Source organism: Plasmodium malariae, assembly GCF_900090045.1.
Source record: "Plasmodium malariae genome assembly, chromosome: 5".
Classification (NCBI taxonomy): domain Eukaryota; phylum Apicomplexa; class Aconoidasida; order Haemosporida; family Plasmodiidae; genus Plasmodium; species Plasmodium malariae.
The window spans coordinates 1,319,558-1,333,328 of NC_041779.1; the positions used below are offsets into that span (position 1 = coordinate 1,319,558).

The 13,771-nt window shown below is 27.6% G+C and overlaps 3 protein-coding genes across 3 annotated transcripts; 1 reads left to right on the top strand and 2 right to left on the bottom strand.

Moving 5' to 3' along the window:
• Positions 1–638: 638 nt before the first annotated feature.
• Positions 639–3,465, bottom strand: PmUG01_05035000 (memo-like protein; the record flags this gene model as incomplete). The annotated part of the gene is made up of 12 exons (XM_029003563.1): positions 639–707; positions 975–1,028; positions 1,150–1,220; positions 1,406–1,454; positions 1,540–1,600; positions 1,775–1,853; positions 2,113–2,183; positions 2,329–2,449; positions 2,671–2,783; positions 2,997–3,065; positions 3,228–3,309; positions 3,414–3,465. 12 exons carry the CDS (start codon positions 3,463–3,465, stop codon positions 639–641), a joined length of 891 nt encoding a protein of 296 aa, XP_028860497.1.
• Positions 3,466–4,790: 1,325 nt separating this feature from the next.
• Positions 4,791–8,756, bottom strand: PmUG01_05035100 (conserved Plasmodium protein, unknown function; the record flags this gene model as incomplete). Its single annotated transcript, XM_029003564.1, has 4 exons — positions 4,791–7,233; positions 7,626–8,101; positions 8,313–8,425; positions 8,675–8,756. The coding sequence occupies 4 exons, from the start codon at positions 8,754–8,756 to the stop codon at positions 4,791–4,793; spliced, it is 3,114 nt and encodes a 1,037-aa protein (XP_028860498.1).
• Positions 8,757–10,220: 1,464 nt separating this feature from the next.
• On the top strand, positions 10,221–13,041 carry PmUG01_05035200 (conserved Plasmodium protein, unknown function; the record flags this gene model as incomplete). The annotated part of the gene is made up of 6 exons (XM_029003565.1): positions 10,221–10,266; positions 10,522–10,616; positions 10,982–11,065; positions 11,218–11,323; positions 11,502–11,536; positions 11,722–13,041. 6 exons carry the CDS (start codon positions 10,221–10,223, stop codon positions 13,039–13,041), a joined length of 1,686 nt encoding a protein of 561 aa, XP_028860499.1.
• Between the last annotated feature and the right edge of the window lie 730 nt (positions 13,042–13,771).

Here is a 13,771-nt window from a genome sequence, read left to right on the forward strand (position 1 = left end):
GATTGTTTAAAGTACACTTTTGCTTGTCGCAATTTGGATAAGTTGGTGGAGTTCAATTTGTTTAACTTTTCCATTATTTATTATTATTATTATTATTATTATTATTATTATTATTATTATTATGTCTAATTTTTTTTATTTATTTAATTGTTTTTATTATTTGTTAATTCTATGTATTATATTTATATTATTTCATTTTTTCCTGAACTTCAATGAATTTGTCATTGCAAAAGCAGATTAAGACAAAAACGAAATAGCACAATAATAACATAGCGTAAAAAAATGTATCATATAACGCAGCGAAAGACTATGAAAAGGTTTATAATAAAAATAAATATTTTTACATTTAAATTTTACTTATTATTTGATACTTACAAACATATGGGGCTCTTCAAAATGTGTACAGATCAATTCATCGTAAAGGGTTTGCATTTTTCAATAAAAAAAAAAAAAAATAATAGTAATAATAATAATAATAATAATAAAACATAAAATGAGATGAAGTAAAACGGAATAATATATAGTAGAATGAAATAAAATAAATCGGACAGACAGAAGGACACATATATTTCCACTAGGGTCAATTGTATCACAATATGAGATAAGCTCTAGTTATCGTTAAATAAGCAATGAATCGTTTAATTAATGGAAGATACAATTCCTGCATAAGACACGGACGAGTCGCTCGCGTTTTTAGCCTGACTAGACTGCCAAAAAAAAAAAAAAAATAAAAAAATAAAATAAAATAAATAAATAAATAAATAAATAAATAAATATATAAATATATAAATACATATTTATGTACGTATATATATCTATATAAATCTAAACATAAAAAGTTTGCAAAAAATAAACGACGTTAACCTAAAAGAAACTCCATTTGAATATAAGTAAATGCATGAAACGAGTCAAAAAAAATAAAATAATATAATATAAAACAAAACAAAATTGAGTGAAACAAAATAAAATAAAACCTGAGAGTAATGCATCAATTTTGTTGATACATTTCCTGAATAATTTTGAAGCAGCTGAAAGGGGGGGGAATTATGAGAAGACGCATGCACATGTGTAGGTACACATACATATATATGTGTACATTTGCGCATATGTGCACACATTTATATAATAAACTACATTTTAATGTTTTACGAATAGCATAATTTTTATGGGGTTCGATCCGCATATCGTATTGCGAGTTTTGTTTAAATAATCTATAAAATCTACAAAAGGGGAAATTGAACGTTCATCATTGTCCTTTTATTGGGGCAAAAAAAAAGTGCACATAAAAATTTAGGAATATATATTTATAACCCTACGTACATACTGTACCATTTTTGTCGTGCACACATAAACATATATATATCAATGCAAATGTGTGTATTTAATCTCATCTATGCATATTAACCTACTATGTCATGTCTACTAATAATACTAGCAGCATCCTTGTCCATATTCTGTAAATTTTTTACAAAAAAAAAAAAAAAAAATAATTGTATGAATAATCATTTATACATTTTAAAAGCGTCTAATTTGGCATACCTCAATTTGTTTGAAAAGGTACCTATCGTCGTATTTTTGGAGTATATTGGTAAAGCTAAATCTAAAAAAAAAAAAAAAAAAAGTGAGAAATAATACATAAAATGTAAGAGCATAATGTAGCAAGCTGCACATGGATAGTTAAGACTGTGGGCAAATGTAGCCACAAATAATATTGCGCCTTTTTTTTTATCCATGTTATTTTATGAATAAAAAAAATTTTAATGATAAAATTAACCTTCGTCCATAGTGACAGAAGTCAGACGAAAACAGAAACAGGTTACCTTCATTTTGGAAATATTTTTTTAATGGATTGCCTATATATAAAAACAAATAAATAAATATAAATATAAATATAAATATAAATATATATATATATATATATATATATATATATATATATACTTATTTATTTAACGAATATACAACAAATATAACAATAACGAATACTGCTTTCCGCTACAAGCACCTACAAGAGCACAAAAACTTAACATTTCATTACGTAGCTAAATATATATATATATTTATATGTGTGTGTGTGTGCCAAAAATCTTTAGCTTTTTCTTCCAATCGTACAAAATAAGTCTATTTTTTTAAGGTCGTTTCCTATGCATCCAACGTATATAGGTATTATTTTAATGTCCTTGCTGAAAAATATTTGTATCGTAAAATGGTAAAATGTATATAGAGGTGATTTTTATTTTACTTCATTTTGTTTCATTTTTTTTTTTTTTTATTTTATTTTTTCCTTTTTAATATAAAACGAATGGAAAATAAATATATTAGTATTACTCTTTAATTATATATTTTATTAAAGGTAGTTGCATTTCTATTGAATGTTCTTCTTCATCATCCATATCCTCGATATAATCATATAAATCATTTGTGTCATTGTTCATAATGTCCGATATAACTGAAGCATTTTCAAAAGTGAGGGTTGTAGGAAAACAATTATGTGCATCCTTATGTTTATATACGTTTGTATGTACGCATGTGTTCATATATATGTTTGTACGTATGTTCGTATGTACGCATGTGTTCATATATATGTTTGTACGTATGTTCGTATGTAAGCATGTGTTCATGAATATGTATGTATGTATGTATGTATACGTATTGTAATTAAGTAATTACTGTCTTTATTTATTTCTAAAAAGCCAAAAGGTGTTTCGTATTTTTCTACTTGTGGAAGCAAACATCCCTTGTTGTAAATATGATGATTAGGGCCAAGAATAAAAATGCTCTTTCTGCAGTGAAAAAAAATTAGCCATTTATATGACCATTTAAGGTATGGAAGTTATGAACAGTTAAGAAGTTGCGAACAGTTTTGAAATTATGAACTGTTAGCAAATTATGAACTGTTAAGAAAATATGAACTGTTAGCAAATTATGAACTGTTAAGAAATGAACTTCATATATTTTGAAATTGTTTTCATTTCCATGTTAAATATTCTACTAACATATTTTCTACGTTAATACAAGCATAAACATGGGAATTTGTTTCAAGAGCATAATCATATCCTGCGTGACTAAAAAGAAGAAAATTAATAGTGTATCATCATACCACGTATATGTATGTTTGTAGGTATGCGTGTATATCTATACACATCCACACACACATATGCACACACACGTGTGTGTGCAATTTATGCGAGTACAAGTGGTGAATGAACTAATTTATTAAACATTACGGGCATATGGCAGCTTTAACATTTTGTTTTTGGAAACTTATTTTTTTAAAAATTAAATCTATTTTATTTCTCAACACATCATCTGGTATTTAAAAAAAAAAAAAAAAAGTTAGCAGTCCATATCATTACACTTCTTATTGTGTTTTATACTTTTCTTCCTTGCTCCGCATACATAAATAAAATTACCATTTTTGGAATACCAAGAACCGGCATGATAAGCTTTTCTATAATTTGCCATTTTTAAAAAATTTCAAATTATTTTTTGCTTTTATTGAAATTTCATACATGAATGAGAAAAGAACACAAAAGGTAAAGGGAGCTGTTCTAAAAAACGCTTCTTCTCTTATTTTATAGGTAAATTGTGGAGAAGGAAAAATGAAAGAAGTGAAAAAGGCAAAACGGTAAAACGATAAAGTATAAAATTAAAGGAAATTTTGTTAGCTATAGAAACTTCAAAACAATTTTTTCAGATCTATATGGTCCTTTTTATTATTTTCATTTTATTTTTTATTTTATTTTTCATTTTATTTTCTCTTTTTTTAATTTTATATTATATGCACTTATGTGAGAAAAAAGGATAAAATATTTTACAATACTTAAAAAGTTATTTACTGCTATTCAGAAAAAGGGAAAAAAAAGTTTAATAATTTTTAAAAATAAAATACTACATTGTTCACGCAATAGGTATATGTATACATACAATGTATGTATAAACATATATATTTATGTGTTAATTATATATATATATATATATTTATATTTATTTATTCATTCATTCACACGTGCGTATATCTCCATTTTTCTGGGGATATAACATCATAAATGTTTTTATTGCAATGGAAATGAAGAGAAATTATGGTTGGCTATATATATGTATATTAATTATATTTACGTGTATGCATACATATATAAGTATTCATAATGTATATATGTGTTACTAAAAATACATTTTAGCTACGATTTTTCTTGTAGAAAATATATTTTAAAAATTTGGAGCAAATATATACTCCTTTATCATTTTTATATTTATTCTTATTTTTATACGTATTTTTTTACATGTTTTTATATGTATCTTTTTACTCCTTTTTTTACTACTTTTTTACTACTTGTTTACTTCTTGTTTACTTCTTGTTTACTCCTTTTTTACTTCTTTTTTTACTTTTTTTTTTGCTTTTTTTTTTTTTTTTTTTTAATTTGCTTCAATGCTACTGGTTGTTGGTGCCTCCGTTACACCTACGCTTCTGTATTGATGATCCGTTTTATAAAGCTTCAATTATTTTATTAACGCGATCATTCATTATATGTTTTATTATAATATCCATTTGTTGTTTGCATTTATATAAGTCCTCTTTATATTGTCGCATCTCTTCGTTTAATAATCTAAGGCGTTTTGGCCATTTCTCGTATCTCGGCAATATTTTCTTTTTGGGTATTTGTCTGCAAGGTGTGCTGTTCAGTAATTTCAACAACATTATGCGTTTTGAAAGTGTCAAAGTTTGCATTAATTTTATGCATTCCACAACTTTAGCTAATTTTATTATTTTTTTGTATTTCTTGGAAATTTTATAATCCAGCAGTCTTAAGTTTTTCCTTAATATCTGTTTCATCGAGCGGTTCTTCATTTTGATGGTATTCTTGCACCTTTTGAACATCTTGTACATGGTCATTTCCTTTTGTTTCATAAATTTCATGTACTTGACTTCCTTCCTGTATTTTGTGTATTTCTTTCGTAAAATGGCATTCATGTATTTCATTGGCTTCATGTGTTTCATAATTTTCTTGTGTTTTATTAATTTCCTGTGTATCATCAATCTCCTTTGATTCAATGCCAACTTGATTTTTTTTAGAATCCTTCCTTTCACATACTCCATAGATTTCAATACTTTTATGTATTTCTGAACCCTCTTCTGTTTCCTCATCTTTATGTTCTTTATATACATTATGCATTTCATTGCCTTCTTGAATATCATGCAGTGAGTGACCTTCATTAAAAGGATGTATTTCTTTATCATGTGTTCCTTCTTTAACTTCCGACATTTCACTTCTTTGTAGCGCTTCGTTGTTTTGTTGTTTTCCATCATTTTTCCACGTTTCGCTATTTTTCTGCCTTTGATCATTTTGCTGTTTTCCATTATTTTGTGTGAATTTGTTAAATTCATTTTGTATTTCATAATTATTATTTTTTTGAGATATAGTATTATTATTTTTATTTTTTAAATTTATTTTATTTTCTTTTGTTTTTTTATGTACGTCAATATTATCTTCTTCGTGTACAGCATCGTGCATGTTATTGTACTCATACGAAACTTTGTCATTAGGGGCGATATTAGATATGTCACTAGCCGAATTACTAGCTGAGTCATTAGCGACGTTACTTACTACGTCACTTACTACCTCATTAGGTACATCACTTATTGTACCTTTGGGGACACAACTTATTGCACCGTTTAAGACATAACTTATTGAACCGTTTGGGACATAACTTATTGCACCGTTTGGGACATAACTTATTGCACCGTTTGAGACATAACATATTGCACCGTTTGAGACGTCACTTACTACATCACTTGGTACTACATTTGGGATGTCACTTACTGCGTCACGTACTGCGTCACTTACTGCGTCACTTACTGCGTCATTTACTTCGTCATTTACTTCGTCATTTACTGTGTCACTTGGTACTACATTTACCTCACCAGTGTGCAATTCAAGGTGTACGCCTTTTCTAGGTGCACCAGTTACCCCTTCAATCCTGTCATTGCATATTTGATCTTGTACATCTTCTTCTTTAGCGGTAATGTCTTGTATTTCCAAAACCTCGAGGGGTATGTCGTTACTTAAATCATGCATATCATCATGATCTTTCCAATTTTTAGACCCCTCGGCATATTCCTTTGGTTCAACATCCGTGTATTTATTCGCTTCCCACTCCGTGTACTTATTCGCTTCCCACTCCGTGTACTTATTCGCTTCCCACTCCGTGTACTTATTCGCTTCCCACTCCGTGTACTTATTCGCTTCCTTCTCCGGGTACTTATCCTCATTTTTTCTCAACTGTTCATTCGTCTCTGCTATGCTGTCCGCCTTCTTCTGTACTCCTTCCAATGCCTCTTCTGCATGTATATCTTCATCTTCATCTCGGTTCAACTTTTCATTCACTTTTTGTTGAAGCTTTAAAAGTATGTCTTCTTCAAATATGGGCAAAAAAATTTCTTTTTTTTTTTTTTGTTTTTCGGAGCCATTATTTTTGTTTAATTTTTTGGAAGTGGAATATTTTACTGGTCGGTTAAGTAGTTCTTCTGTGTACTTTTTTGAGTGAGTATCTGGTTCACCTACGTGTTCGTGTTCATGCTCATGTTCAACTTCTTCATTTTCATTTTCTTTTTCTTTTTCATCTTCTTCTTCGTCTCCTTCACTGAATGGATAGGCATCTTTTTCTTCTAATAATCCTTCGATAAAATCCTTTTCTTGAGCATATTTCGGATTAATTACGAGGTTTTCTTTAACTTTCTTTTTGCGTGCATTAAGGAATTTTGCATTAACACATTGTGTGTCGTCCCATTTTTCGTCATCTCTCTTTGCGCCATCCCTTTTCGTAATCTCACTAATGTTATCTTCCCTTTTATCTGTAACGTTTTTTCTAGGTACATGCCTTGACCTAGCTTCACTTTTATTGCTTTTCCCTATTTTTGCGTTTATTAACGTCCTTTTTAAAATTTGCAGTTTATCTATATTGCTTTTTTCTTCATTTAATAAATTTATTTTTTCACTTTCCAAGTTGGCTATTTGTTTTTTTAATTTTCCTAATGTAATAGTTAAATTGTTTATGATACTATTTTTTTCTTTTTTTAATTCGTCTCTTTTTGTATTAAGGGTAAAAATTTTTTTTTCTAAATTTTCTTTTGACACTTCGTTTTCTGCGTTTACAAAGTTCTCGTCTTCTTTCTTTATATCTATCTTCAGCTCGCTCATTTTCCTTTTTATTTCCTCAAACTGGGTATCTATTCTGAGGATACAGGAAGAAATACGCGCAAAATGGTTGGCGGTGAAGTAGTGGTAGAGTAGCAGTGGAGTTGTGGTAGAGTAGCAGTGGAGTTGTGGTAGAGTAGCAGTGGAGTAGTGGTAGAGTAGCAGTGGAGTAATGGTACAGTAGTCGTAGAATAGTAGCGGAGTAGCAGCAAATTAGATAAAAATTGAGCAAGTATAAAGTTTGAAAAATGATGCAGGGCAAAAGAGACGAAAAAACGAATGACAAATAGAAGGTTTAAACACAAAAATATTGCGATAAAATTGTAAATGTATTTGTTATCTTTCAATTTTTCACTTCTTTGGCTATTTTTACTCGTCCATATTATCTCCTTTTCTCTTTTTTTCGCCCCTTTCTTTTTTTCGACTTACTTGCAAATATTTTCCTCGTACAGCTTATTTCCGTTCTGGAGTTGTATCAACCGAGAACATAAGGTTGATTGCTGACTCAACAAGTTTTTATACTCCTTTTCTAAGGCAATTTTGTTCGGCTTTTTTTTATTTGAGTCCAGCAGTTTTTCATTTTTCCTTATGCTATCTTTTAAAAGTTTGATCTCTTTCTTTTTATTTTCTATATCTAAACAAACTTGTTTATTTTTTTGTTCTAAGGTAGAAAGAAATAAGGGATCTGTAGATTTTTTTAGCTTTTTTTTTAAAAGAATGCTATCCTTTCTAGCTGTCTCTATATGCTTATTTAAATACTGCATATTCTGCTCAATGGAGTTGTATGTCTTTTTTAGCTCATGTTTATTTGGATTGTTAATATTAACTTTGTAATTTGCACACAAAAGCATAAACTCATTTATTTTGTTTTTATGCGCAATTAGCTCTTCCGAGCTGTATCCTTTCTGAAACGCGTAATAAGAGAGAACATATTTGGTGGTGTTTTGCGTATGTACGTGCGTGCACTTGTGTATACGTATGTGCATGTATGCATACGTGTGTACATGTGTATATACCTATGTACATGTATTAATACATACAAATACCTATGGACACGTGCCTGTTTGCACATAAAATTTAATTATGAACGTACTACTACACCGTGAAGTGTATTACATTCTTCAATAATTGGTCGCTATCCTCTAGAAGCCTATACACATTTTTTAGCTCAATAGGACAGTACACTTTATTTTTTATTATTTCATCTCTGTTTTTTGTTATTTGATAGGCTGAAAATGGGAAAATAGGTCAATTTGTTGAGGATATGCTCATAAATATGGTGTATATTTACATGAACAATGCAGGCAATAATATTTGCATATTTACGTGAATACTGAAGGCAATATTGTTGCATATTTGCATGAACGGTGCATAAAAAATGTTTATGGAAGATGACAGAACATGAACAAGTCATGTTTTTTTCTAAATAAAAAGGGGAAATTGGCACATAGAGTTCATTTATTTTAACATAGCAGTACTTGTAGATGATAATTCTCTATCGTATGAAAAACTCTTTTTTGAAGAGTAAATCGAAGACGATTTTACTTCAGACATATTCATTTTTTATTAACTCGTTTAAAGCATTCTATGATTTTTCTGCACCTCTTTATTTGTTTTTCATTACATGGAAAATGTTATTATTCGTTGAAAGGGGAAGAAATAGAGGCAAAAAAATGGAAAGAAAATGGAAGGAAAGTAGAAAGAAACTGGAAATAGAGAGAAAAAAAAAGAGTTAAAAAGACGAAATAACAAGCGTCCTTGTATATCTGTGAACAGAAGAAAATATATGGGATTTGTCTAATGAACATGCTCTACATATTTTCATACATACGTACATATATGTATATATATGCACACATTTATATGTACATGTATACTTGTACACGTGTAATGTATAAGTATTTATAATACTTTATGATAAAAAGGAAAAATTTTGCTATTTCGTTTAACAAATATAACTTATAAATGTGTATATTTTTGCAGGATTTTTCATACATTATGATATATAAGCTGTCTAAAAAAAAAAAAAAGGAAAAAAAGAGAACAATATGGTATTTTTTTTTTTTTTCTTTTTAAGCATATACACTAAAAAAAAAAAATAAGAAAATAAGAACAAAATAAGTACATATCCCATGCTAAAGAGAGGGGTGCTTTCATTACAAGTGTTTGAACTTTGTCCTTTGGGCTTATTATTCCAGTATTTATCATTAATTTTTTTTTTTTTTTTTTATTTTATTTTACTTTTTCTTCCTTTTATTTTAGCAGTTTTTTCACTTTCTTGTTTTTACTTTTTTGCACTTTTATGACTTTTCATATTTTTGTAAGTTTAATTTTTTTAAGGGAAGGGGAGAAAATGACGAGAACGAAAAATAGACAGGAGGAAATATTGTGCTAATATGTAATTTTTTCACAATAATTTTTTTTCTTAAAACATGAAAAAATGTTCTTCTTCATCATCATCGTCATCATTATCCACTTCATCTTCTTCAATTCCTTTTTCTTTTTCTTTTTCTTTTTCTTTTTTCTTTTTTTTTTTTTTTTTTTCCACATTAATGAGAACTTGGTAAAATAGAGAAGAAAATAAATTTTAAGGTATTTCAGCATATTCTTAATTTTACATAAAAATGGAATGAGTATACATAAATATATTAAAATGAACAAAATACATTTTTTTTTATGTGTATTTTGCATGAGCAATTTATTTTTATACGATAAGATATACTAAAGAAATTATGTGTCTTTTTGTGAGTTGTGTATATTTAACTTTAAAAAAAAAAAAATAAAATGTATTATTAAATTAAAACGAAATAAGTTAAATTAAATTAAATTATATAGAAATTTATTAAATTGAAACAAATTAAACCAAAACATATTTTATGTTAAAATAAAATAATAACAGTAAATAATTTCACAAGTCCTCTCCTACTTGCTATATAACTGCTATTTCAGCTTGTTGGAAACTTCACAACGACAGTGTAAAAACACGAAAATTTGGAAATTTGATTATGCCATATTTCAAATAAAATGATTGACACAATCCTTAAGATGCTTCTTGGGAAATACTTTGAATGTAAAAAAAGGAAAAAATAAGAAAAATAATAAATTAAAAAAATAAAAAAATATATATAAATAATAAAAAAAAAAGAAAAAACACAAAACAAAACAAAACAAACAAAACAACTGAACGGGAAGAACAGAAAGCACTCTCTTCTATGTCTATTACAGTACAAACGCTGCGTGTGTAATTGCATATTATTTTTTTTACATTATTCCTAACTCAACTTTTTAACTCCATTTTTTCTTTTCTTTTTTTACGTCTTTGTAGCTAGTGATAATAATTTTATAACCATGAATATGAACGCAGGAATTGAAATTAGAAATATAATAATAAAAAACGATGAAATTAATAACTTTTTAAAAGTTATCAATTTTTTTTTTTTTTTTTTTTTATGACTACTCATTAAACAATTACTCGTCTATGCTTAAACAATTACTCGTCTATGCTTAAACAATTACTCGTCTATGCTTAAACAATTACTCGTCTATGCTTAAACAATTACTCGTCTATGCTTAAACAATTACTCGTCTATGCTTAAACAATTACTCGTCTATGCTTAAACAATTACTCGTCTATGCTTAAACAATTACTCGACTATGCTTAAATAATTACTCGACTACTCATTAAATAATTACTCGTTTATGCTTAAATAATTTCTCATTACTCTCTTTTCTTTTCTTTCCTTTTTTTTTTTTCTTTCCGGACACCCCTTCTCCACAACTGAAAGAGTAAAAACATAGATATAGAAATAGTTTATTTGAAAATAGAAAGAATTAATATAACGTATATAACGCTATCAGGCATTCTAACTGTAATATAATAATTTAAAAGACTTTTTCAATTTGTGATGATAATGTACATTCCGTATTTTATACTACGAAATGTTTTACGCAATATAACACAACTTATCCTTTTGCTTTATTTTAAAAAAAAAAAATAAATAATAATAAAAATAAAATATAGCTCAAGTTGCAGGGTGTAGATTTAAGAGTTAAGCCATATATTCAAAGAAATGCTTCTAAAGGAATTAAACATAAGTTGATAAACTTTTTAAAAAGCGATGAACAAGGTAAACTAAAATGAAAGATTTTAACCATGTTCCTGCGTGATTAGTAGAAGAGGTTATATTTTCAATGTTTATGTGTAGGTGTGCAATCATTTGGTTGGGTACTTGCTTATATATTTACTTTTGTGTTTGCAGCTACATCTTCATTTATATTTGTGTTTCGTTTTAGCGCAAAACTTAGACAAGAAAAAATTGTGTTCTCCCAGAGAAATAAAGGTAAAAAAAAAAAAAAAAGAGAAGAAGATGAAAAAAGAAGAAAAAAAATAGAAAAAAAAAATTAAAATATGAAATAGAATAACGCCAAATAGGATAACATCAGACGCACAAGTTAGCAGACCCCATTTTTTGCTTTTTTCCTCTAACCATTTGTAACTTCATTTAATTAACTTAATTTTTACTAGGGTTTGGATTACACAAGGACAAAACTAGAAGATGACGTATTATGCTGTTGTTGTGAACATTACAAAGAAATTGAAAATTGTATATGTTGTTACAATAGCTATAACAAAATTAAGACATACATATGCAAGGATTGTTCTATTTTGAAAAATGAAAACAATGAAACGGATTTATTGTTTCTTCAAAAACATGGGCTCTTAAAAAGAAGATTATCAAACTTTTCAAATCACATATACAACAGGAAAATGATGAGGAATGTGTTCAATGCCAATATGACTAACGTGCAAACTGATGCGAGAAAATATTTCCATAGAAAAAATGTAAGCTATCCATATGTGAATAACTACGGAAATGTAAATTATTACGACAATGTTTACAAATTAAATAGTAATGAAATTAGAGGAAATTATTGGAAAAGAATCGAAAATGATACAAGTAACTGTTCTGTTAAAAATTTAAAAAAAAAAAAAAATGCAAAAAATTATTATTCCCCTCCGATAAGAAGTGTAAGCCATAAATATAAAACATATGATAATAGTACACTAAGTAAAAAAGGAAACATAAGGAATTATCGTAATGATGATATTGCACAGAGCGGAAACGATCACTCTGATATAGACAAACAGAGTTGTGTTAATTTAAATGATTCAATCAAAACATATAGTAGTAAAAGGAATGTTTATGAAAATCATAGGCGCAGTGATCATTATTTTTGTAATACTAATATGAATAGTAAAACTAATATGAATGGTAAAACTAATATGAATAGTAAAACTAATATGAATAGTAAAACTAATATGAATAGTAAAACTAATATGAATAGTAAAACTAATATGAATAGTTATACTAACAGAAATAGTTATACTAACAGAAATAGTAATACTAACAGAAATAGTAATGTGTACACTTATGTACCGTGCATGTATGACTATAAGCAGGGGATGTGTGAAAATGAGTTAGACAAAAGTAAGAGCTTAAATTCTACGAGTGACTATCTGAAGATACATCATCTATGTAATAACAGTTTTGATATACTACAAAGAGGCTTGAAGTTAAAAAGAATTGATGCAGAAAATTTTCGCTTATTTAACACAGATGAATTTAATGGGAACAATAAAAAAGACATCCATAAATTAAATAATAATGTAAAAATAGACAAGGAAAACATGTTTACTTATGGGAATTACAACAACCATGCAAGGGCAAGTAATAAATACCATGGCATAAGCAATAACTGCAATAAGCTGTTATATAGTTACGACACTATACATAATAAGAATTACAGAAAAATAAAAATCGACAGTATTTTTCATTTAAAATGAACATGTGAACAATACATAAGGAAATACAAGTTTTCTTTTTTTACTCCTTTTATATATGTTATCGTCACTTGATCGTTTATTAGCAAATTTTTTCTTCATTTTTCCTTTTCCTTTTTTGTAATAAATTCTTATTAATACATAAAAAAGAAAAAAAAAAAAAAAAAATTATATTTTACCATATTTTTCTCATCATTTCTTTTTTCCTCTTTTATGAATTTTCAAAAATTACACGGTCATATACAATTGCTAGAGGAGCTGTAAAATATCTGGTATAAATCGGGCTTATTTTTGGAAAAACGGATTTGTCATTTTAATACAAATGTGTAATCCACGCATGTATATATATATATATATATATATATGTATATGTATATGTATATGTATATGTATATGTATATTGTAATATGTCCATGTGCCCAAATCTACGTATACGCCAAAATGAATTACTTCGGAAAGACAGTTCGTGAGGCTTCGAAATTCAAAATGTGTTTTTCATTTTATTCGAAAAGTGCATCAAATAAATGAACAGAAAAAATTAAGCAAAATTACAGAAATGAAGGGATGGCGAAATGCAACGATGCAAAACTGAAAAAATGCAAAAGTTACACATTGCACGATTACATATGTGCGTACATATGTGCGTACACATGTACGTATCCACATGTACATTTCGATTAAAAAAGCTACCAAAAAACTAAAAATAAAATAAAAATAAGGACGTTGAAAATTT